The 26,183-nt window shown below is 46.1% G+C and overlaps 1 protein-coding gene across 1 annotated transcript in view; it reads right to left on the reverse strand.

Moving 5' to 3' along the window:
- Positions 1-26,183, reverse strand: part of DYNC2H1 (dynein cytoplasmic 2 heavy chain 1) — a gene marked incomplete at its 5' end in the record, with an annotated part of 274,888 nt that overhangs the window by 182,885 nt on the left and 65,820 nt on the right. The window contains 14 exons of the mRNA XM_080815645.1: positions 2,486-2,623; positions 3,697-3,851; positions 5,816-5,900; positions 9,805-9,947; positions 10,976-11,089; positions 13,990-14,098; positions 14,609-14,857; positions 16,122-16,252; positions 19,624-19,791; positions 20,207-20,309; positions 22,132-22,276; positions 23,261-23,412; positions 24,484-24,730; positions 25,582-25,841. Of these exons, the coding sequence (XP_080671771.1) occupies positions 2,486-2,623; positions 3,697-3,851; positions 5,816-5,900; positions 9,805-9,947; positions 10,976-11,089; positions 13,990-14,098; positions 14,609-14,857; positions 16,122-16,252; positions 19,624-19,791; positions 20,207-20,309; positions 22,132-22,276; positions 23,261-23,412; positions 24,484-24,730; positions 25,582-25,841 (2,199 nt within the window). The remainder of the gene's footprint in view (positions 1-2,485; positions 2,624-3,696; positions 3,852-5,815; positions 5,901-9,804; positions 9,948-10,975; positions 11,090-13,989; positions 14,099-14,608; positions 14,858-16,121; positions 16,253-19,623; positions 19,792-20,206; positions 20,310-22,131; positions 22,277-23,260; positions 23,413-24,483; positions 24,731-25,581; positions 25,842-26,183) is intronic.

Below are 26,183 nucleotides of genomic sequence, written 5' to 3' on the forward strand. Positions count from 1 at the left end.
AAGCACTAAGCATCCTAGAGAGGGAAGACAGAGACACGGAGGGAGGGAAGTCCCGACCGCACGCGGTACAGAGCCTTCCTGGGAACGGGGAGGGAAGAGTCCTGGGGGAGAAGCCACACGGTGTCCGGCACAGTGAACAAAAGTAAACCTAAGCCACGGCAGATCACGTCACCTTCAGAACAATGACTTCCACAAAGTCTCGAGACAGAAAAAAGAAAACAATGACCTGCAAAGCATCAGAACTCAACAGAACTTGGAGTGTTTCTGTCACGACAACAGAAGCTGGTAGAAAACGGAGCAACACTTTCAATGTCTGGAAAGAAGGGGATGGCGCTTCTTGATGACTGACCACGTCGAGCATCTCTTTGGGCACTTACTGACCCTTCCTATGTCCTCTATCCCACAGGAACCTTCAAATCTGTTGCTCTTTTTAAAATTAGACTTTTTGTTTTATTATTGTGCTCTAATGGTTTCTGTATATTCTGGATGCAAGTCATTTATCAGATTTTTGTTTTGTAAATTTCTCCCAGTCTGTGACTTGCTTTTTAATTTTCTTCAGAACGTATTTCACAACGAAGTTTTTAATTTCGACAGGGTCCAATGTCATCAACTTTTTTTCTTCTCCTATTTTCGTGTCCCATCTAGAAACTCTTTGTCTCATCCAACATCATAAACATTTCTCCTGTTTTCTTCCAAAGTTTTTAATTTTATGCTGTACATTTAGATTTATGACCCATATTCAGTTAATTTTTGTACAAGTTTAAGGTAAAGGTCTTGTTTATTTTTCCGTAGGCAGATATTCAAATACCATTTTTTAAAAAGACTATCTTTTCCCCCATTTAATTGGCAGTTTGAGTAAAATCAATAAAATGCATGTTAGTTTATTTCTGAACTTCTTAATGTTCCAATGATCTGTTTGACTATCATGACACCAGTATCACACGGCCTAGATAACTATAGCTCAAGAATAAGTCTCCCTTCTTTAATATTTATTTATTTAGAGAGAGAAAGCAAGCATGACAGAGAGCACAAGCAGAGGGAGCAGCAGAGGGAGAAGGAGAGGTGGGCTCCCCATGAGCAGGGAGCCTGACGTGGGGCTCGATCCCAGGACCCTGAGATCATCACCTGAGCCAAAGGCAGAGGCTTGAACCCACTGAGCCACCCAGGCGCCCCTCAACAGTAAGTCTTTAAATCATAACTTTGCAAACTTACTATTTTGTGAGTTTTTGGGCACTTCGTTTTATTGAGATTTATACGTTAGTCCATTAAATATTGAAATTAATTTAAATAAAAGAGGCATTAGACTTGCAGTAAGGTTAACAGTCATCGACATGAAGATGGAGAAACGTATCTGAGACGTAATCAAGGAGGTGAACTTACAGAACTGAGTGATTCATGAAAGGAAGGACTGAGAGAACATAAGTCTAATATAATCTGGAAGTTCTGTCTTGAACAACTAGCTATGTTGCCGACAACACAGGGAACAACAGTGTTGGCGAGGATGCGGAGAAAGGGGAACCTCCTGCGCTGTGGGTGGGAACGCAAGCTGGTGCAGCCGCTCTGGAAAACAGCATGGAGGTTCCTCAAAAAGTTGAAAATAGAGCTGCCCTACGACCCAGCAATCGTACTACTGAGTATTTACCTGAAGAAGATGAAAACACAAATTCAGAGGGATACAGGCACCCTGATGTTACAGCAGCATTATCTACAATAGCCAGACTACGGGAGCAGCCCAAGCATCCATCAGCGGATGATCAGATAAAGGAGACGGGGATATAACACAGATGCCATGGAATGTGACCCAGCCACGATGCTCAAAGACCCCTAAGAAGACATGCCCAGCAGATGATTGGGGATGTGAGTCTGCAGCCCAGATGAGACAGGAGGGCTGAGGATGAGGGAGGCGGATGAGGTGGTGGGCAGCACAGAGGCGTGGCCACAGCAGCCGGGGAGGGCACGCGGACGTGGCACCCGCGCGGAGAAGACCGACAAAAAAATCTCCCCTGAAGGGTTCGACAAAGGAAAGGCAATGGCAAGAAGTGGAGAGAATCAAAATACTAAAATATCATGAAAGTGTAAATGAAATGAATAAAGATTTATTTTGTAAATCTTGAGACTATTAAAGGCAGGAGAAAAAAACCTTTGAAGCCTGAAGGGGATAATTTAAGAAAATAAAAAAATAAATACAAGTTAATACCGACTTAACTAGCGGAGGATAAGCAAAGTCGCTTACCGACAAATTCAAGCCAACTTGAAATGTTTCCGTATTTATAAGGTTTGGGTAGGTCAGCAGATGGCAAATTGAGAAGAACACGGCTATGATTTTAAACTAACAAGAGCAAATACTATGCTTTTCCACCAAAGCTCAAGTCCTTAACACCGGCCGTGGGACTCAGCATGGACGGGGAACACTTCTTCAAGCCCCGGGAGCAGACACGTGGCTCCTCGCATGGCAGCGGGCTCGTGTCCCCGGCAGCGGGCCCACCTGCATGGATGCGGTGATCTCCTGCAGGGCGGCGTCCGCCTCGTCCTGCTTCATCTTCAGCAGCGCGCTCTGCTCCCCGGCTCGCCTGCTCAGCTCGTCCACAAGGGCTTTAGCTTCGTTCAGCTTAGACACACCGGCCTGCAGCAGTCGAAGTGGCATAAAGAAAGGGATTTTACACACTCTCTCCTGATAAACGGATAAAGACGTGGGATATATATATCCAATGGAATGTTCTTATGTTTGAGAAAGAATCGAGGAAATCTTTCCTAAAGAAAGAATCCAGGGAAAACGTGTGCACACATCAAATGTTAGTAAGTGGGCTTGGGTTGTCTGCGCTGCTCATGACAATGACTCATTCAGCCATGTGCCCAGTAAGCTGAGGCACAAAAGACAAACAGCTCTAAGCGGCACTGGACAGCGGAACAGTCAACACATGTTTGAGAGCTGCAAGACCAGGGTTTTCCCCACTGAACTGCTGAGACAGAAAACAGAAAGCAAGGAAGGACTCAGCAAAGCTTCTCCACTTCTCAGGCTCCCTGAGTACGTAAAAGGACTCAAGGCCTACTCACGGGTGGGCCTCGGACCCTGGGCTGGCCGTTAGAGCACCCCATCCTACTACCCATGAGTCATCCAGGGAAGGAAAATGAAAAATATGCCCCCTCCTCTGCAGTAGGAGTTAGGGGTTTGTCACCTAACAAGTGTGAGGATTCGGAGAGACAGTGACGGCCAAAAGCATCATAACCAACACACACCAAGCACCCAGCACGGAGGACAGCAACCTGCTGGCTCTTCATCTAATCCACTCACACCCAACGGACCCCAATAAGTTGCAGGTCAGCAAGTTTAAGTAGTTTACCCACAGCAGCACAGAGAACTGAAGCAAAAGAAAGACCTTCCCGAAGTACAGTTAGTGGCTTGCTCTGAATTAGACAGAGCGGTGAGAGGACTGTCAGTTAGGAAGGACCCTAGTTTACGACACTAACAGAGAGACACGAGGACTCTGGAGAGGACACGCTCTCAGACAACTTCCGAAGCCAGCATTTAAGTTGAAGCTCTGTAACTACAGAAATGTAGAAAGACAACTGTTCAGAATGTACGCAGTGACAGATAAAAGTATTATTTTATAAGGTATTATTTAATTTTAAAGGTTACTCTAAAGCCTAACCTCAGATATTGTAAAGTACAATGGTTGGAGGTGACCGATACAGCACCTGCAGATGACTTTGTCTTTTCAACAGTTCGTTCTTCTTGCTGCTACTGATGGCAGAATACACGCGCAGGAAGGTCATATACCGGCTCGGCGTCGCACCATGTGCTTTACAAGACTCATGGATTAACAAAAATGACTTTAGAAAATCGGGATCAACTGGAAAGAGAAAACAAAATGATGTGATATATACATGATCCATCACAAAGGAGAGAAAATCATCTTAACTCTATTTCATACCAGATACTTCCATCTACAGAACTATAAATACGAGGCATCATCTTTGCATAAAGGTACATCTATTCACAGTTCCTGTGTTCCTTATGTACTTGAGTTACTTAATTTCAGTGCTCTCTGTCTGTCCACTGTAACGTGTTTCCTCTGAACACTTTTATCACTGCAAGAAAGAGAAATCTACGGGTTGTCACAGCACATCAGTTAGTTGGAACAACAGAACACGTAATCCAGGAGCAAATGCGGCAAAAGCTGCTTGTGGAAGAGAGACACTAAAGCAAGGAACACGGACCCACTGTGATTTGACACAGGGCGAAACAGGACCTCCAAACCAAAACAGGAAGAGTCAGTTCATACAGGATCAACACATCCGTTACCAAACACATTAGCTTCCTCTCATTGCCTCAATCCGTGCTCTTTCGCATTCCCCGCCTTGGTTAGTAAAGTCAACTTCTCATTGCTGTTCTAAGCCAGAACCCTGAGAAACGTCCTCATGTGTTCCTTCCTCACGGGCTGCAGCCATCGGGTCATCAGGCCCCCTCTTAGAACGCCGCCGGGACCCCCCCCCCCCCCCGCCCAACGCCGCCGTCCATTCCTTCCTCTTGGATTCCTGCAGTGGCCTTGCACAGGGCTCTGATCGCCCTCGGTTTCTCCCTACACGCCCCCTAGTTTCCAGTGACTGAGTTAAAGGATGGACACAGACACTCGTGTTTCTATAGTATGATTCTGGCTACATCTCCGCTAACGTCTCTCCATGATCTCAGATCACCCGCAAGTCAGAATCCGAATTCCTCAGCGCGACACGGGAGGCCTGTCATTCCCGGAGCCGCCTGCCCTCCCTTTGTCTCTTACTCTACCACTCACACGTCCACGTCTCAGCTGTCGGGCTGTTCACAGGTCCCGTAAAGCAGCTGCTGGGTTTCTCAGAGCCTTGTCCGTCCTAGTCGGTCTTTCCCAAAATGCCCATCTGCCGTGTCCATTTGCCGTGACACGTGCCAGTACATCCCCTCACTCTCAGGGTCACTCCATATCACCTCCTACCGTCACTCACCTCACTGTTTCAGAGTTTACGTCGATACAGGACACAACTCCTGCTGCTCTCCATTACACTAGGAGCTCCCAAGGCACCTCTAGTATCCAGCCCCGTGCTTAAGGCAAAACAAGTTCAATAACTAATTGGTGACTGGATGATTAGATAAGTAAATTAATGAATGTGCTACAATACTAGAAAAGACTACATTCAAAATGAACTGGCAACTGGCAAAACTAATGAGAGTACAGCCAAGAAAATATGACATCCACACTCAAAGAGCACCATAAACCTTTTCACGTATGAGCTGCATGCTGTGACCTATCTCAGCGAAAAGTGAAAACTAATAGAAAAGTATAGCCTTCCAGCCAAAGACACCCAAGCAAGTAGCACATCCAGTCATCTGGGGCAAAGTGTCATTGTCCAACTTCTTAAATGTAAACAACAGATAATGAGTTAGGTCCTGTAAAAAATGACATAAACATGAGTTTATAAACACAGACAGCTTTAGTTTCGTTTTCATCAAAAGAAATCTTTGTTAGGGGACACCTGGGGGGCACAGTCTGTTGAGCATCTGACTCTTGGTTTCTCCTCAGTTCATGATCTCAGAGTCAGGGATGGAGCCCGCATTGGGCTCTGCCCTCAGTACGGAGTCTGCTTGGGATTCTCTCTCCCTCTCTCCCTCTACCCCTCCCCATCTACTCTCTCTCTCTCAAATAAATAAATAAACCTTTTTAAAAAAGAAAGCTTTATGTTAGTTTATCATTGTTCAAATTCATCATCGCTGTGAATCGTTAATGAATCTGTAACATCAGAAAATGGCAAGTCTTTCACAAAGTCAGTTTCATCAAAATACGACCTGAGGTTTTTTTCTTTTCTTCTTTCCTTTTTTTGTCGCTATATTTTTCTTCACCATCTGTTTCACTGAACAACATTTCAGGTATCTAAAACAGAAAGAGCGTTTCTTCAAACCTCATCTCAGTAGGAAAAAGGTCAAATAAACCCAGTATCAAGATTAAACATAAAAAAATGCTTTTCTTCTAAGTTTCTTACCAGACTAAGAGAAATAATGAAAATATGCATCTTCAGAGACACTATTTTCTAGACAAGATTTTTACACATATCAACCACCAATTGATTGCAAATTACTGACAACACAATTTCATAATTGATAATCCTAAAAACTATCTGTTGTCAAGCTACCGCTAAGATTTTGCCACACCACCACAGATAAGATCAAGTTTCATAAACACATCATTATTATGATGGAAAGTGTGATACTCTAGGGGCTCCCGGGTGGCTCAGGGGGTTAAGCCTCTGCCTTCGGCTCAGGTCATGATCCCAGGGTCCTGGATCGAGCCCAGCATCGGGCTCTCTGCTCAGTGGGGAGCCTGCTTCTCCCTCCACCCCACCCCCGGCTTGTGCGCGCTCTCTCTCTTGCTGTTTCTGTCAAACAAATAAATAAATAAATCCTTAAAAAAATCTTTTTTTTTAAATTTTAGAGAAAGAAACTATCAGTTTCCTGGGAAGAAAATTAAAGTAGTAGAGCGCTGACATTTCTGTGACAGGAAGCCCAGTGCGTCCAGGCGTGCGGGTCAAAGCCTCACTTCCTCAATCTCCCAGACTAAACGCATCACACAAAAGGCCCTTAACTGACGAAGAATTTGAGAGCACCATGGTCTGTGACCAGAGAATACAGTTTTTTCCTCAAACATCTTCACTGATTTTGCCAAAAACCTCGAGCCTCTGGGAGAATATTTTAAATTTATCCTTTCAAATCAACGGAAATTTTTTCGTAGGAAACTTGCTTTCTTTAAACTAGTCTGTCCTTCTGTCAACTGGCCGGACTGTGTGAGCGTCTCACAAGACGTACGCACACCAACATGTCACGCTGCGCACGTTACATACGTACAACGTCCACGTATCAGTCCACGTGTCAGTTACGTACGGTTCCATCAGTGACGCTGGGTGACAAGACCACGGTCTACCCCTAAACAACGCCCCCGTCTGCAAAGCGTTCCTGGCTGGACTGGCCACACTGCCCTCTACCTCCACGTCCCCCTCGGAGATAAGAATGGCGCATTAGCTCCAGCAACTGCTATTCACACCCTCGCCTCTCCGTTCCTGTCCTCCCGTCGGCTTCTCCACCACCTTCTCCTCGGCCAATCCCGCCCCACCCCAAAGGCTCGGACCCTGAGACCGCGTCACTAACAATCCCTGGACGCATTCCTCTGTCTCCCCGGCAAGTATCCCGGTGGGCCCGGCCCGCTGCCTTCGTGAGGTCAACAACCCTCCCGCTCCAGCGAGACCCGCGCTCTAGGAGCCTGAGTGTCGCCATCTTCCTATCAGAGCTCGCAAGTCCCTGGCCCTCGCGCGCGGGGTCACACTCGAGTAACGGACCCCGGTGCGGGCCCAGGGCAAGCGAGCGCCCACGGCAGGCCTGCACCGGTGAGCGCGCAGGCGACCGGGGGACACACACGCTACGCTGACTGGCCTGGTGGCCGACTCACGCCAACCCTAGGCCACCCGGCCCCCGCACCCCCTTCTCCGCAGCCTCCCGCTGTGGCTCGTGCGGACTGCCCCGCAGGTCTTCTTGCCTCCCTTCAGGACGCCACCAGCTCTCCCCTGGGCTTTCCTCTCAACTCCTCGCCTTCCTTTCACTGGGAAGACAGAAACAACCAGAAGACTGGCCGCCTCGTCCCCCCAGCACCCCTGCAGGAGCCGGGCCCGGACTCTGCCTTCCTCGCGGCAAAGGCCAGTGCCCGGTCCTCTCACGCGTGCGCGAGACCCGCACACGGTCCGCTCCGCAGGGACATGGCTCCACGACGCCTCTGCCTTCCGTAAACTTCTTCCTTGTGAGCGTTCCCAGCAGCGCGGGAACATGCAACAGTCTGTCTCATCTCAGAGGTTTAAGAAAGCAACTTACTGTTTTCACCTCCTTCCTTCCTACTGACCCATTTCGCTCTTCCACTTAACAACAAAACGCCTCCTGAGAGGGGACCACACTCGCTCTCTCCAGGCCCTTCTCGTTGTTTCTGAAACACACCCCAATGCGGCAGCTCCTAACTGAAGCTGCTTCGTCAGTCTCCCCGATCTCCTCCGCGCAGCGACAGGTGACAGCTCCCAGGCCCCATGAGTTCGCGCGGCCCCCCCCGAAATGCAGCGTGTGCTCGTCTTCCCACTCCGCCGGCTTCCCTCCTGCTTCCCCGCGGCGGCCCCTTCTCCGTAGCCCTTCCTGTTCCCGCCTCCCCGCGTCAAGCTCAGCGTGTTGAAGAAGAGCCCAGTCCAGGCCGCAGTCCAGGGCTCTCTCCACCTTGCGGTCGACGCTCATTCCTTGGGGATATCGTTCATTCTCAAAACGGAAAATACCACCTCTACTCTGACAATCCCCACTTTTTTATCCCGGACGCCTGACCTTTCCGTCCCCTGCACTCCGGACTGCTGCGTCCGGACGCCTTCTCTGCCCTGCGGCTGGGAGGTCCGACACCGCGTAATGAACACGTCTACAACTGGAAGCCTCGTGTCCTCGCATCAAAAGGCTCTTCTCAGTCTCCCCGTTCTCTATGCCCAGTCACTCCATCCTTCCAGGGACTTAAGCCAGCATCCTTGGCAGTATCCTTGGGTCCTCCCCTCCTTTTACACCTTAGTACAGTCTGCCAGCAACTTCGGTTGTCTCTACAGGAAAATGTATTCCAAATCCAACCCTTCTCACTGCCTCTCCCACTCCGTCCCCAATGCACGCCATCCCTTGCTCTTGCCGAGTTACTGCAACAGCTTTGTAACTAATTCGCCCCCGGCCTTCGAGAGTCTATTTGCAACCTGGAAGCCAAAGTCAACCCATTAAGACATTAGAACGATGTGTCAAAACCTCCAAAGGCTCCCTCACCAGTTTCCAGGAAAAGCTGAAGTCCTGACTGAGAATGGCTCCCAAGCCCCATCCTGACTGCTGACCTCGTCCTTCCCTGACCTCATCTCCAACTCCTCTCCCTCCGAACCACTCTCTGACCACTGAATGGGCTTCCGGCTGACCCTCCGAATCACCAGGCGTGCTGTCATCTCAGCAATCCCCCCCGAACCGTGTAAACTCCATGAGGGCAGGGACTTCCGTCTGCTTTTTCTCTCCTATAACCCCAACAGATAGAACAGGGACACATATTAGAGACCCGATAATTACTTCTTAATGAAGCTGCTCATTTGTGTGAGCTCATTTGTGTCATTTTCCTATCCTTTATCTAATTGCTGCAATCTAACTAAAATACCATCTCATCTGTAAAACCTTGTCTCTTATCCCAAATTATACTCCTCCCTCTGACTCCTGATAGGCCGCAGTCTGTGCCTCTACTACACAAGAATGAAGAAATGAATGATGGAGAATACAAATATTATTCAAAGAGACAATGCTGACAAGTATAATTTCTCAAACAAAGCTATGGCAAAGGCTTCTAGTTAGGATGGTACAATGGGTTCACACTTCAAACACATCCCTCTCCCAAAACTTAGCACCGCAATGATAGTTTTTTTTTTAAAGATTTGATTTTTTTTTTTCATTTAAAAAATGGCTTAAATTACTGCTGCGATGTTTTCAGCATAGGCTAGCTAATGAAAGGATAACACTTTTCAAGTACAGTAAGTACCTCCGTTGTCCTTAAGAACATACTCTTCAACATGAAGTCCGACCCTCGACCACATCACACAAGAGCACAAAGAAAAAAGAGGGGTTTTCAAACATGTATGTTCAGCACCACAATTAAGGTAATATAACAAAAGCCAAAGCAAAGTCAGGAAAATCTGTAACTTCAAAAAGAAAATATGCTGGTCTGCACTTCCATGCTTGGAGGTTAAACTTACTTTCCTCATGCTGCTGTCTGACCAACCCTCCATCCGCAAGACCTGGCATTTCTTGTGCAGAGCTGGGTTACTCTCACAGTTCATGATGAAGTTTAAATTTGCAGAATCCATTATCAAGACTATATGCAAGTTTCGTTGAATTCCTAAAAAAAAAAAGAAGATTATTATGGGCATTACAACAATAATAACTGGGGATATCTGTATGTGGTCTGCTTTTATGAGTTTAAAATTCTCTAAAATGAAATGGCAGGAGCCATTTAAGCCATTAAGCAGTATTACAGTTACGATTTTTATTTTTGTTAAAAAACACCTGTGTGTGTTCGTGTGTGTACATGCTAAGAGAACAGATCCAGAAGAACTCCGGAAGAAGTCAAGTGTACATACCACATTGCTGTTTCATATGTTACTTTTCAAAGGTGATACTGGATTCTACCTTACAATGTCTCTTTTAAGGATTTTGGTTTCAATATTCACAAGCAAACTGATCTCCAATTTTCTTTCAGGAGAAATATATTTTTCCTCTTTCAATATCAATGTTATTTTCCCTTCATGAAAAGGAATTTGGAAACTCTGCTTCATTTTCTTTGTTCTGAAACTGGGTCAAACAGCACCGGATGACCTGTGTCTCAGAACTGCAGTAGCGTTTCCTCGTGATCTTGAAGGAGAGGGAAGGGCGGTAGCTCTTCATCCAGTTTCTCTGCTTCAGTAAGAAACATCCTTTCGGGGACAGAGAGGAGCTAAGCGCGGCAGTGCTTTACCCCCACATCTTCAACGGGGCTACACGCACAGCACATAAAACTGTTTCCGGGGCTCAGAGAAAGTTGCTGAGCTAGAGAAAACTAGAGAGCCTGGCAAAATGTAAACAGTTCAGTAATTTTCTAAGACAGGAGGTTGTAAATGCTGGCTTTACCACAGAGAAACAGAAGCCCTGAAGTAAATGTTCCAAGGGAGACTGAAACACTTTCACCTTTCCCTTTTGCTAAAATTTTGCTGACACACTTTTACTAAAGATTAGTTTTTCTAAAAGTACCATATAAAAAAAAAGTGTAAATTACCAAATAGACCCAAGATTTAAGATATCTTTGCAACCTAATCAGAAAATATGGCAAACTAAATGGTATTTATTGCACATGAGCCAGAGTCTGAATTGATGAATTCAATAGTCACTTACTATATGTGAAGTAATTGAAGACTGGCCCGAAAAAGCCATCCTGCGAAGCCTCATCTTTGAGAGGCAACAGCAAAGGCTCTAATTCTTCCAGGGTATAGAGTCCAGGAACTTCACCTATGGAACACGGCACTTCTCGTGAATTGTAGCTGCGTTACCCCAGTTCAAGCACACTCAAACACATCCACAACACTTCTTCTATTTTGGTATCTGTCTGCCCTTATTCAGGCTGTTTCCAAAAATACACAACCCTATCGCCTCTCGATTACTCACAAATCTCCCTCTGTTGTCTTCACTTGCTAAAACTCAAACCCCTGAACAGCCGTCCAAGGCAGTGGGCCACCTAGCTGTCCGCCCGTGTGCGTGGTTCTTCTCCACTCCTCCCAGACGAGACCTTGTACCCGAGCCTCGGTGAGCTTCTCTGTGTCCCATAAATATAATGAAATACTACCTCTTCCTGGAATTGATATGCACAGTCTTCCTCTGGTCTTTACCTTCCGCCCCAAGTTACCGTGTGTCCTAGGAGACACTGCTGTGCCGACGTCCCCGGTGCCGGGGACAGCACTAGCACTCTCTCTCTCTCCCACCTCTGAATGTGTTACTGTTCAGCATGTATCATGTCACATAATCACGGAGAAGTGTTTTCCTTTCCTCCCCCATTAGATTCTGAGTTTCCAAAGGACAGATATTTAGTCATGTTCAATATTAACCTCAGAACATCCTCAGCAAAGCATTCCAGATAAACAAATAAATATTTATTGGATGGATGGATGAATCAATGAATGAACCCGTACTAGAAACCAGAACTAGCCCAGGGCCTGCTACAAGGCAAGAGAATGACGAAAGGCAAATCACACTGGATTACAACCACAAGTGTTGATGGGGGACTGAACTACGTCTTACTCACCACTGTGAGTCCAGTATTCAGAACTGGGCCTGGCACATAACGGGTGTCTAATAAAGAATTATTAAGCCAATATATTTCAAGTTTGCAAGAAACAGTAAATTAAGTGAAAACTCTTTTGCTACACATCCCAGGCAGTGTGTTCATGCAGGGCCTGTCCCTGCCTCACCCCTAGCATTGCCCAGGCCTGACTCAGAGCTGCCAGCCGTGCCCCATCCACCAAGCTCGTCCACACCCAAACACGTGCACACACAAACCTGTTCTATGTCTTTCTCTCACTTTCAACCCTAACAAGACACTTCCGATGAGTTAACTTTAGCAATGAAACCTAGCTCTACGTACATATGATCCACTCTGGCAAATGAGACTTTGAAATAGGAAAAAATAGAAAAAAGAGACAAAGGCCTATTTTCCCTGAAAGTATTTTTCAAATACTTTTTTTGCTACAAATGTTGCTAAAATTTGATTTTTATAGTTACAACTTGATAATAAAGACCAGTTTATCTTAAAACAAAAACAACTAGTGTATCGATGCTTATGTGGATGTTTGCTTTCACAAACAAAACAAAACAAAAATCTGTCTCTCTGCCGGGCCAGTTTCAGCCCTAAGGACCAGGCCTCCACCTGGTGACGACTGAAGGGTACGCAGGGACACACACACACACGTGTGCACAGAGGCGGTCCTGTGAGCAGCTCCCGAGCCCCCACAGCCTCACTGTGGCCAGGCCTCTGCAGACCTCAGGCCAGAGACTGGCTCTCCTGCCGCCTCACTGGAGCCCCGGCCTGCAGTCACGTGCACACCCAAGTGCGGATGCCACGTGCCCTAAGCTACACGTGTTCTTCAACCAGAGCTGTGACATCCTGAAGAGAAGAACATTTCCTTTCAGAGTCCACCTTACATGACACAAAACAAGCATTTACCAAAAACTGGGTCCAACACACACATCATGGAAACTAGCTTTTAACAAGGTTTACGTTGCACTTAAATAACAAAACAATCCTGGTCCAAGTTTGAAACTAAGCTACCTCCAACCAATTCGAACAGTGATGACTCCTAAAGACATTTGAATAAATGTCATACATTCTTCATGAAGGGAAGACATGCAGGAAATTGCAGGTTTCCTCTCCAGGAAACCATGAACACAGGTGACTCGAGTGACAACAAGAGCAGACTGCGGTCTGGGAAACAGGAGACCCAGGTGTTGAGAATCTATCTGCACCTACATGTCCACCTTCAGGCCACTATTGAGCCAGTCCACTAACAATGGACAGTGAGGTCCTATCACATTTTTATTACAAATCATCTTACATATTTCCCTGCATACTAAATCTATCATTTCTGTAGGTGAAATTTCTACACATGATAGAGCTGCTGTATTAAAGGGTACGGTACATTGCTTTTAAACAACACTGGCTGATAACTTTCCCAAAATACTGTAACAGATAATGGTCCCACCAAAAGCATGGGAGAGGGCCCGTTTTTCAGACATTCACCAACATTAATGATCATTTTTGGCGGCACCTGGGTGGCTCGGTCTGTTAAGCGTCTGTCTACGGCTCAGGTCATGATCCCAGGTCCTGGAATCGAGTCCCACATCGGGCTCCCTGCTCAGCGGGGGGCCTGCTTCTCCCTCTGCTGCTCCCCTGCTTGTGCTCTCTCTCTCCCTCTCAAATAAGTAAATTAAATCTTTAAAGATAATAATAACAATCATGTTCATGAAATTATTCAATCTCCTGGTTTTATAAAAATGGGCTTTCTCGGGGCACCTGGGTGGCTCAGTGGGTTAAAGCCTCTGCCTTTGGCTCAGGTCATGATCCTAGGGTCCTGGGATCGAGCCCCACATTGGGCTGTCTGCTCGGCGGGGAGCCTGCTTCCCTTCCTCTCTCTCTGTCTGCCTCTCTGCCTACTTGTGATCTCTGTCCGTCAAATAAATAAATTAAAAAAAAAATGGGCTTTCTCAATTCTCCAGCTGCAAGCATGTTTAACCCCACGTCCCCTTAGTAAAACTCCTACCACACATGCTCAGAAACACAATTTTACACAAGGCAACATGACCCAAATAATTTTCACATTATTACTTCTCCTTCCTTGGAAGAGAAATCGTGCACTCACCTGAAGACAGAAGGCTATTGATCATCTCCAGAAAGGCGGGGTGGACAAACTGGTGATCCTCGAGCAGCAGGACCACCTGCTGGGCGTCGATCCCCGCCAGGTGCAGCACCTGCACAGACAAGAGCGGTCCTTGCACCGGGTGCACGTGCGCGGCCCACTCTAAAACCACCGTTCTTGATGCAAAGAACATCCTTCTGGTCCCCTTTCCCCCTCTCTCTTCCTTTCATCATCAACATTAAAAATCAAACTTCAGCCGTAGAGTGCAGCAAGTAAATCAAGTCCAGGAACAAACGGGTGGGGAAACATTAATACGATTTCACAGCTAGGACACACGATCATTTTTGAATACACCCCCCTGTGTCCCATATAAACTCTGTCCTATTATCTTCCACGTCCTCCAAGCCTCTCATAAGCCAGCATGCCCGAGAGCCAGAAATCCTATAAAGAATCTTTTTCCTATCTGTACATAAAAATACAGTTTTCTAATAACCATGGGGAAGATAATCACTGAAATTAAAGACTGTTGTATTATCAAAGACATAATGGTCTCCGAGGGCTTTCGGAGTAACAAGTCATTGTGATTTAAAACCAAATACAGCAAAGGATTTGAGGCACTCACGTGTTTGAGATCATTTTTGAACTGCTTCAGTGCATACCCTCTGGAAATCTTCGGAGAGAACAGCACGGCTCCGTGCATATGACTGACCAAGGAAGTGATGGTCCGCCGGCCGACGCCACTGCGTCCGGCCAGGAGGAGGGAGCCCCCGGGGAAGCTCAGCACTCGGTCGATCCGAGACATATACTCCAGCACTTCTTGGAAAAGTAAAATATCTAAACTCTGGTTGTCTCGTCCATAATGGATCAGGCCCTTTTAAAACAATCACAAAGAACATTTTATCATTAGTATATGCCCCGACACATAACAAAATGTGATCTAGAGTTAGGTTATACTTTTGATGCGCTTTGGAAAAGGGGTTCAGTGACGGGGTGTCCTCTCAGGCGCCACAGACCCCCAGGTATCCAGCTCTTCTACGAAAAATCTTGCGGTGCCAAAAACGTTCAGGAGCTCACAGTGATCAGACACCTGCTGGCATCACTGACACAATGAGTTAAACGTAGTGAGACACAGCAGCTTAGTTACAAAACCTTCAAGAACTCTCCAGCTGTATTAGTGGTCTCGGATCAGACCATCCTGCGCAGATTATAAGAACTAATCTTGGGAACTCTCGTTGGTTTGCGCCACGGTGGAATGACTCCAAACGCACGTGCGGGCTGCCCCACCAGGAGCTGTGTGACAGTGTGAAGGACACCAGACTTCACATACTTAGCAACTTCCAATGTCCCCAAACTTTGCAATATCCATCCTACGCACAGTACGAACTTTTCTGGATATAAAATCCACAGTCACTTCCAAAGCAAATACTAATTTTAAATCATCATATATAAGTGTTTCTCCTTGTAATTTCACAAAAAAGAAAGAACAGAACATGTCTCTAGGGCAGTGCCCCTCCGTTTCAGTGACCAGCAGCATCAGCATCACCTGAGGGCCTGCGAGAAATGTGCAATGAGACTTCCTCAGGCTGGGACCCAAGAGGCAGGGTAGTTCCTGGTTCTCCAAGTGATTCTAATGCCCACTGAACTTGGACGCCACTGCTCTAGGATGATTTTCCAATTGCTATTAAACCGCGTCAGTAATTCCAACACCAGACACATTCTGCTAACAGGTACCTTGGCCATCTTACCCACATCCGGGTCTATGCGGGCATTCAGGTAGACCTGCCGCAGCCACCTGTGTTCTACAAGAACCGGCTCACTCTGGAGGCTAACCTTCGTCTGCCTCGAAAAACTTACAGTAAATAGTTCTTAAATGACTAGAATGATAACCATGTGCCAAGTCAAACTCATGATTCAGATTATACCTTTCTCTTTTAAGATTTATTTATTTACTTACCTGAAAGAGAGAGAGAGAGACCGCGCACACGCACATGGATCGTGCTAACAGAGGGTGGAAGGAGGAGAGGGGGAAGCAGGCTCCCCACTGACAAGGAGCCCAACGCGGGACTCAATCCCAGGACCCTGAGCCGAAGACAGACGCTTCACCGACTGAGCCACCCAAGCACCCCAGATTATACCTTTCTAATAACATCCTTGAGGTCTGCGGAATTCAGTTTTCCAAGGGGTTTCCCATGAGGAGGCAGTGGCTGTCCTGGGGCCGCTCTTGTTCCAGAGTTGTGTCGCGCTCCCCATGTAACATAGAAACTGTCTGCAGAAACGAAAAGTGTTTTTGGTTTTGTATGTGTTACCTGTAACGGCAGCACCAGGAAATACATTGCTCACTAAGTTTTATTTTTCAGTTAATCTGTCCAAGTAAGATCATCCCCAGAAAAGTGGAAGTAAGTTACTCCACAGTGCCTGGTGAGATAGTCAAGTCAGCTAAGACACAAAGGATGTCAAACTGTCCCTGACCAGGAACGGCTGTGTCCCTGCTCCAGCCCTGACCCCACGACCTCTCCCCAGATGAAGTGTCCTCCTCCTAAAGCTCCCCACGCCTCTCCTTTTTGCTCTTTCTCCCTACTTCCCGCCCCTTCTCCACAACCACCATATGAAATGGGCAGCTGAAACGAACGTAAAGCTCTCCTTGAGAAAGAACACAGATTGATAAATACCATCAAGAGCCTAAATTCTAAAATAAAGGAAAAATTAAATAAATTTTAATTAGAAAACAAAAACCCCACGACTTCCCCTTCAGTTTGTCTCCGGCAGCAGCCTGCGAGCACACAAGGGAAATCTGCTGACTGCCCTGAAGACCTTTCCCTCCGGTGGGTTCGGGAGGCCGCTCGGTGAGGCTTGTCCTCCTCACGCGCCCCGCGCAGAGGCAGCTTGTGTGACCCGGACCCCAGTTCCTGCACGTCTTCTCCCTTCCCTCGCCACCGCTCTTCCTGCATGCTGTCCTCTCTGCAGAAACCTCTCTACTCCGGCTCCTGCTTGGGAACAACGCTGCCATGACCACCAAGCGCAAATCCCCGTCGGAGGCACTGCCCCCATCATGACCTGCCATGCTTGGGAAGCCTTCTTCCTCGGATCTGTAGGACCACACTCACCGAGCCACAGCACCAGCCCTCAGTTTTCTGCCTACCCCTTCTACTCTTATCTGCCCTGGGATCGAAATTCAGTCCATTTTTCTTTACTCTTAAACACTCCCCCTGAGGGGCCCCTGGGTGGCTCTGAGGGTTAAAGCCCCTGCCTTCGGCTCAGGTCATGATCCCAGGGTCCTGGGATCAAGCCCCACATCGGGCTCTCTCCTTGGCAGGGAGCCTGCTTCCTCCTCTCTCTCTCTGCCTGCCTCTCTGCCTACCTGTGATCTCTCTCTGTTGAAAAAATAAATAAAATCTTAAAAAAAAATTAAAAAAAAAAAAACCACTCCCCTTGAACTAGTTAACCTTATTCTGTGGGTTAAATCATCAACTACTTCTGTGCCAAAACCTATTCACCTATCGACAAATCTCCCAAGCTCTAGTCTGGTCCCATACTTGCAGCTGCTTAACAGACATATGATGAACACATAACATTCATCCACTGAACACCCCGTGTTTAAGCCCTGCACTTCCTGTTAGAGACGAGCAGTCAGACAGACATGACTACTGCACTCACAGAACAGATACGCAGATCCCCCGAAAGACACTCGAGAAGCCTGCAAACACTGAAACCCGGCGACAGCTGCTCACCATCTTCACAGGTCATCAGGTGTCCCCTGAACAACCACAGGAGCCTCCCAGCATGTGTCCCTGCGACACATCTCTGCCCCTCCAGCGGCATCCTCACTAGCACTCCCGAGGCACACACGACAGAATCGCATGGTGCTTCCTATCGCCACAGAAAAACAGCCAAGCCCCCCCCCGAGGCCCCTGCAATCCGGCCCCCCGACTGCTTGGTTCTCCTGTCTGCTGCTGCACTCCGCTCCACACTCCAGCTCCCTTGAGCCTCGAAGGCCGTGCACACTCTTCTCCCCTTCACGGGAATGCCCTGCCCCTCTTCCCCACGTAGTACTGTCATCCCTCAAGACACTCTCCCTGTATGGCTCAGAAAACGGTATATCTTAGTTGTTCATCTAACAAACTATGTCCAGGACCTATATGCTGGGAACTACACAACACGGGCGAAAGAAAGCAAAGAATATGTGAATAACTGGGTGGACAGATCACGCTCCGAAACTGGAAGACTCAGCACACGGATCCGGCTGCTTCTCCCCAAACCGACACTCTGAATTAACGCACTTCCTGTCCTAAGCTTAGCAACATTATTTATACAGAAGATTCTTCTAAAATACATAGAAAGGCAAAGGGATGTAAATAGCTAAAACAAACTGCAAAAAAGACGACGACGCAGGAGAAATCCGCCTTCCCAAATTCAAGACTTCCGCAGCTAACGTAATGAAAAGCAGCGGTACGGCCGGGAGGCAGACCCGTCACCGACGCAACAGAACAGAGCCCGAGAAGTACGTTCACACAACTGCTCTGACCAAGTGCAAAGCACCTCAAGGAAGAGAAGCCCCCTTTCCAATAAACGGCGCCGGCGCAAGCGGACATCCATCGGCAAACAAAGCGCTGAGGCCTCACTCTTCATACAGACACGGACTCAACGTGGACCACCCACGTCTGTGCGGGAAGAGACACCGTTCAGGCAAGGGTCAGTCCGAGCAAGCCGACGTCACTGAAGAGACCAAACCCGCCCGCGGTACGTGGGGAGAGCCGAGGGCCACCCCGGCAAGGCCGCCGCCCTCAGAACCAGCGACTAGAGCCCCGAGCGGGGCGCTCCCGCCTGGCGTCCCGCCTCGGCCACCGCAGCGCACTTCCCGAGTCCGAAACTCGAGCCACGCCTGGAAAGCCCTCTCTGCACCTCAACATCTTCCTCATCTTCGAAATCCCCTCGGGCCTAAGCAATGAGGGCCCTGAGGCCGAGAGCCGCCCGCGGCGCACGGGCAGCAGGCCCTCGGGAAGCGCCCGCGGAGGCCAGCGTTGCAGAAAGTCCTTCTGCAGCCGGAGCGGGTGCCAGCACACGCGCCCCGGCACGGCCTGGCGTCACAGGTCCTTGAGCCGGGACGGTTTTGGCATCACACGCGCTCTTCCCAGCGCAGTCTGCAAGCCGCGGGCTGGCTGCGGTGCTGACAGCGGCCGAAGCGACAAAGCTGCGGGCAGCGCTTTCCTCTACTCCAGCCACCGGCGCCCACGCCGGAGACGAGAGCTCGAGAGGAGTTCCGCGCTGACCACGCGGTTTACTCTCAAGCAGAAGTTAATCACGGTCACATATGGGTTCTTTCCAACGATCTCTAAGTTTCACCTACATACGGCTTTAAATAAAACCTTTATTAGTAAAAATCTCTCAGGAAACACAATTTTGAACTGCACATATAAAACACTATGGCCCGAATCTAAGAAAACAATTATTGTCACTCTATTTTATTTATATTTACTGAGAAATCTAGCAAAAAGGAAAAAGCCGCCCCTTGCAATAAAAACATTAAATCACCCAAACCTTTCATTTGCACAGAAACATGAAATCATGCTATTAGCAAGAAAAATAAGTTTACAGTTCTCATAGCGTTCACACACTGCATCAACTCCATAACTATATTACCTGCCATATTGTCTAATACATCTGAGCCCCAATCTCCTTGAAATACCGATGTTAAAATGCTGTCAAATAAATGAAGTTCCTTCGCACCAACAATTTTGTCACGAAATAAGCGCCGTGCTTCATACGCCACGATTTCTAATACATAATCTAGTGGATGATTTGAAGATCCTTTAAAAGACAACATTTTCTTTAGTTGTAATAGAATTCAAATGACTTGCAGATGATCTATTTCAACATAATACTAGAAAGAAATAGAGAATAAAAATCTGCATACCGTCAGGTTGGTGTCAGATAAATACAAGAAAAGGGAAAAAAGTAAAATTCCATGTGTTATTAAGTTGATAAATTGTTTTATTTAAAGAATATATTAACATATTATTATCTCTACTTACTCAATAAGAATATTAATTCCAACAAGCATGTTAAACATGAGTAACGATTTTATTTTTCCCCAAATCAATATCTAACAGTGACGATCATAAACAGTTTAGAACACACACACACATACACACACGCACACATACACAGATACACTGTGGCATTCCAAAGAGAAGCAATTTGAAATCATGAAAGCAAAACTTACCTCCTTCTAAATCGTATCTGAATAAGCCAAGAACCCACTGGGTAAGGATGCAAGGAGTAAAGAAATAGTGACTGTAATCATCAACTGTAAATTTGGCCCGCACCTGGAAAAGAAAATAAACTGTCTGTCTACTCTCTAAACACATAACATACATATAATGCATTTCCAAATACATAATGTGTTAAGTTTTTAAGTCACCACAGACTCACAGGAATGCCCAATTTCTACTAGTGAGGAGAAAACTGTATTTCATAGAACTGATTTCCTTAGCTACCTCAGACATTATATTTTACCCATTTAAAAACATGATCTAAGAGCAGTTATTCCTAGGCTACAACAAACTGCCAAAACATTGTCCAAGAGAAAAATAAAAGGTTAAAAAGCCCTGCTGAGGGGCACCTGGGTGGCTCAGTGGGTTAAAGCCTCTGCCTTCGGCTCAGGTCATGATCCCAGGGTCCTGGGATCGAGCCCCGCATCGGGCTCTCTGCTCAGCAGAGAGCCTGCTTCCCCCCCTTTCTGCCTGCCTCTCTGTCTACTTGTGATCTCTGTCTGTCATATGAATAAAATCTTAAAAAAAAAAAAAAAGCCCTGTTGAGCAGAAGAATTCAAGGAAGGTGAAGCTAAGCTTTACAAACATCGATCGCTATTCCAGGGCGCCCCCAGGTCTGGGAAAGACATGCTTTCAAGGGCTCGGAGCCGCAGAGGAACGTGTGCTCACGAAGCCCATGAGTCGCTAACGAAACAAAGTGCTCCACCTGGATACAGAACCAGTGAGAGTCTGTGCCTTCCTCTCCACGGACAGGACCCCTGCTCTCATTCTGACCTTGATCACTTAACTTCTGAATTAATTTAGAAAGTAATCACTGCTTTCTAATTCTCTTGCCCCATTTCTATTCTACAACGACAAAAAGCATCCTCCGCAAACACTTCCCTAACTTGCACGCGCTATTCCCCTCACCTAGGAAGCTCTTCCTTCATCTCAGCCACTCTGGGAACGTCTATTCATTTCTCAAAACTCAGACCCCACACTGGGGTGCCTGGGTGGCTCGGTCAATTGAGCACCCATCCGAATCTTGATTTTGGCTCAGGTTGTGATCTCAGGGTCATGAGATCGAGGCTCTGTGCTGAGCGTGGAGTCTGCTGGAGAGTCTCTCTCCCTCCGCTCCTCCCTCTGCCACGCCGCATGCTCTCTCATAAATAAACCAATCTTTTAAACCGATCTTGCAATCAGTCTTTCAAAACAAACCAACTCAGATCACATCTCACGTCCACGTAACTAGCACATAGCACAGTTACTTCCTTCCTCTCCTCTGCTAAGTCGTGCCTGTTGTCACCGATCTACCACTCATCCCCCTGCCATCGTACTTTGTCTACAGGAGTGGGTTCCTGATGGGTCTGTAAGCTTCCTGAAGGCGGAGACTCCGTCATCTCTGCATCCCCAGCGCGGCCACTAGACAAGCACTTACTGCGTAAATGTCTCCTGTGCCCTTACCGCCTGATGCCAAGCCCCGTCCCGCTTCACCACGGAAGGAACCTGAGGCATTTTCTCACACGCCACAAGAAAGAAAAAAACCTCAAAGCCCACGCTTGGGTTTGAAGTCTCGCAGACAGACACCGACAGAAGTCGGGAAAAAGATCGAGTTTTGGAAAGAAGAGGAACATTCTGAATATGCTGCACGTTAGCAGGTAACAGAATAACCACCCAGCACAACTCGTCCAAGCCGTTTCACTGAGTGTCTGTAGACACAGTGCCGGGCGGCTCAGCACAGACCCTCCGGCCTCAGAGAGCTCAATGTCTGGCAGAAAAGTCCCACCAACAAGACGAGCAGAAAGGTGGAGTGTCAGCGCAAGTCAGCGTTAAAGGCAGTCCTCCGGACTGAAACCAAGAGACACAACAACGACAATATAAATGAGGAAGTATTTACCTGTTCATACACTTGGACCATAGATCCTGCTAAGAGATAGATTTTTGAGGAAGAGCCCCAAATAGAGTGACTCTTCAGATTTTTATGGAGGACCGGCTCCAAATAGGCTCCATAGATAGTCTGCAGTTGCTCTCTTTCTGGGTAACTGGAAAAGGGCACATAAGAAAACAGCTGAAAAAGCAATGTTCCAGATTGTTCTGTTAGTGTTCATTTGCAGCAGTTTTCCAGCTGTGCTGCTCTGAGGTCTGGGTACCCACACCCCATCCCCAATCTATCGAGGGACTAAAGCCACACTCCAGATCCCTATTCTGACAGCTCTTTATCTGCTCTCAAACACTGAGGGCCCTAACAGAAGTTTCCAGGGAAACTACTTAAAAACATAACTGTTTGGAAACCACTGATTTTTAGAAAGGACCAAAAGGTAAATTTTGCTTAAGAAATAGTATTTTAAGTAAAGCCTACCCATAAAGCAGTAATCCACCTCAGAACTGTAAAAGTAGAACTAATACAACAAATGAAATCAACCTGTTTCTCTCAAGCCAAAATTGATCTCAATACAGCCTACCTGGGAGCTATAACGTTTCTGAAAATACATTTAATAGATGGGTGCAATTAGCAGGGAAGCATCCAAACAGGACTTTGTAAGGCAAAACAGAACAGAAAACCAGCTCCACGCAAACAGAATCTGCATGTCGTTGCAGCAATTCTGGGCCACGCGGACGGACGCACGCACCAGGCTTAACACTGTCACCCACACACCTGACCCGACTTACCTCGTGCCTGGTTACATTATCTATCTTCATGAAATGTAATAGTATTTTTGTTTTATAAAACCCATATTTAAATCTAAAATCCATCATTCAGATTCCTGATACTAACATTTTACAACATTTTAGACTTTATTTCTAATATTTAAGAAGCACTGATTAATGCCTTTATCACCCTAAATTACTGCCTAAAGTTTAGCAAGGGCAGGTAAAAAAATTATCAAAACTCAAGTTTGACTAATTTTATAATCTCCATTTTAAAGAAATGTCATTAATAGATACCTTTAATAAAGTTCAAATATAGAAGACATCTCCCCAAATTAAAAAAAAAAAAAGAAGAAGAAGAACACCACGATACATACTCCACAGCGCAAAGGCGAACAATGGAAGTGAACCTGGTGGTCAGCTTGTGTCTTCCCAGTCTTCCTCCAGCTGACATAGAAGCCACAATCTGAATATTCTCTAAACCAACCCATTCCAAATTTTCATCGTAAAATCCTTGATAAGTCAATACCTTTTTGAAAATAAATGTATTGCAAATGTGTTATTTAGGCTTAGGATTTTCTAGTAGAGTTATAAAATACTTTTGCATAAAATTCAATTGTTTCCAAATGCAATCACCCTCCTCTACCCAACTCAAAAATTTAAGATTGAAATATACTTTAAATTCTTATAACACTGAAAAACAATACTCTTATTAACCACCAGTCTGCATTTAATATTAGGTGAATTACCCTCATTTTTAAAGTGCTTTTGTCTCTAATAAACATTAAAATCCAGATGACAGTATAAATCTACCAGAAATTAAGAAAAAAAAAGTGAAAGAAATCAGGAAAAATATAAGGAAACTATTTTGGTTTTCTTTATAAATATTTTATCATCTTCTACAGTTATATCGTTAAGCTAAGTTTGAACCCATATAAACATAATAAACTCTAATTTAGAACGCAGGGTTTCTAATGTGATGCAAATCCCATAAAGAAGTAAAGCCTTCCACACCTACGGAATGTATGGTCTCGGACCTTTGCCTTTACATGGGCAAAAAGGGAGTGGACTGAGCTAAGGAAGCCCGAAAGGGGCCATGACCAAGGAAGGCCACGTGCTCTCTGAAAAATGCATCCCTAGAAAAATGAAGCAAAAACTTCCCCAAATCCCACATCATCCCCACCTGCTGCTTTCCCCGTTTTAGAAATAAAGGACAGGAAATACATATAGGGTGAAGGTCGCTTTGACTCTTCCTGTCATACAGCACCTTCCTGTAATGCTAACTTCTATAGGGAAGAAGGTCAAAGAAGGGAGCATCGTGGGGGTGCCTGGCTGGCTTTGTCGGTGGAGTGTGTGACTCTTGATTTTAGGGTCGTGAGTTCAAGCCCTATGCTGGGTGTAGAGATGACTTAAAAATAAAGTCTCTCTAAAAAAGAAAGACACGACAGGGAGAGGAAGAAAGTACCCCGGAACCAGATTCGTACAAGGTTCAGGAGTATAAGATACACAACGCGTACTGGATAACACTGAGCCCGAGGAGGAAAGCGGATCTTCCAACAGTTTCCCATCACATCCTAGCGCTTTAAGGAAGAAAACTCACCTGCTGCAGGAAAGCCACCAAAGTGCTGGTGCCCCATTTGTCCAGCTTGGGCAGGTTGATATCCTTCAGGTAGAGGACAAGCCTCTCGCAGTCCCTCGGCCTGTACACGCGGCCTGTGTTGGTGCTGATCACCATGCACGTCTGGCTCAGCTTCTGCAGGAGGTGCCGGGACGTGGTCTGTGCACTGCAGTGAACCGTAGCGATCTGCGTGGAGCGGAGCTGGGAGAAGGCGTACCGAAGCAGCATCCTGCGAGAGACGGAGGACGGTGGACGGTGAAAACACCACCAGTGGAAATACCGCGTACATTCAATATGAAATTTCTACTTCATAAATATTGTGGTGTCTAAATCATATAATACAATGTTTAAGAGGAAAATGGTAAATTTGGATATGGCTTAACAGGTAGCTTTCTAATTTTTACAATATAAAATATAAACTCATATTTTAAGGCATTCTTGGGAGTCAATCGGCAAAAAAAAAAAAAATTCTAAGGTTACAGAAATAATTCAATTTGACAAAGTACATATAAAATATACCAACAGTTTCCCCACAGCTAAAGGAAAGATTTCATGATATTAAGTACTCCAAGCCAAAAAAAAAAAAAAATACTATGCTTTTATAGAATTTTTAAATTACTACTAAAATGAGAAACTAATAATCATGTCTTCTTTATTTCCAGAAACTACATTCAGTAGGCACCAAAAATAGGCTGAATTACACAGATGTAAAAGTTATTTTTAAATAGAGAGCTAACTTCAAGATGCATTTTTTGTAACTAAAGCAGGTAATAATTTGTGAGTGTATCTAAGGTATTCAGTTTTTGGTGGGACTGTATGCATGTTTTCTTTTGAAGGGTATCTTCTCAGACTGTTCTCTTTCTGTTAGAAAACATGTAACCTGGGAGAAAAAAAAGACATTTTCTTCTCTGTAGTTCTCTGTAGTCATATCATTTATATCAGTAGTGACAATGGAAAGAGTCCTTCCTGAAAATGTAAATGCTACTTTAACCAAACGGAAGGTAACAGAGCTGTCAAATTAAAGAAGAGAGGAGCACGAATCCACACCTTGTACCTCAACCACCAAGTTTCTGCTCTTACCCTTTGCCACATCCTTCTGGTCCTACAAGAATAAATGGCTGTTTGGTATCAGAACTTAACCACGGTCTGAAATGATCCAGGCCTCGCTGCATGTCAGGAATCTGAATGATGGGGAGAGTTTGGCCATTACTGAAATCATCGGCCGTCAAGTTTTCTGGCTTCTTCAGTACATAAGATGCTAATCGTCCTCTACCAGAGTCATAGTAGGTGTCCATGGGTTTGTGAGGGTCTGGAGGAGACTCTCGTGCCCAGTTAAAAACCTGCAGAGGAAAACATTGTGACAGGTTTTCACATACTACAAACAAGAGTGTGTGAAATTTTAATTCTTCAAAGTCAGTGTCCCAAAGTCAATCGTCTCAGTTTAAAAGAATATTCTCCTATGCTAACCCTACCAAATGTCTTTTATAATTACAGCAACAATGAAGGGGCGCCTGGGTGGCTCAGTGGGTTAAGCCTCTGCCCTTGCCTCAGGTCATGATCCCAGGGTCCTGGGGTCGAGCCCCACATCAGGCTCTCTGCTCAGTAGGGAGCCTGCTTCCCCCTCTCTCTGCCTGCCTCTCTGCCTGCTTGTGATCTCTCTCTCTGTCAAATAAATAAATATA

The sequence above is a fragment of the Martes martes genome (assembly GCF_963455335.1).
Source record: "Martes martes genome assembly, chromosome: 10".
Taxonomy (NCBI): domain Eukaryota; kingdom Metazoa; phylum Chordata; class Mammalia; order Carnivora; family Mustelidae; genus Martes; species Martes martes.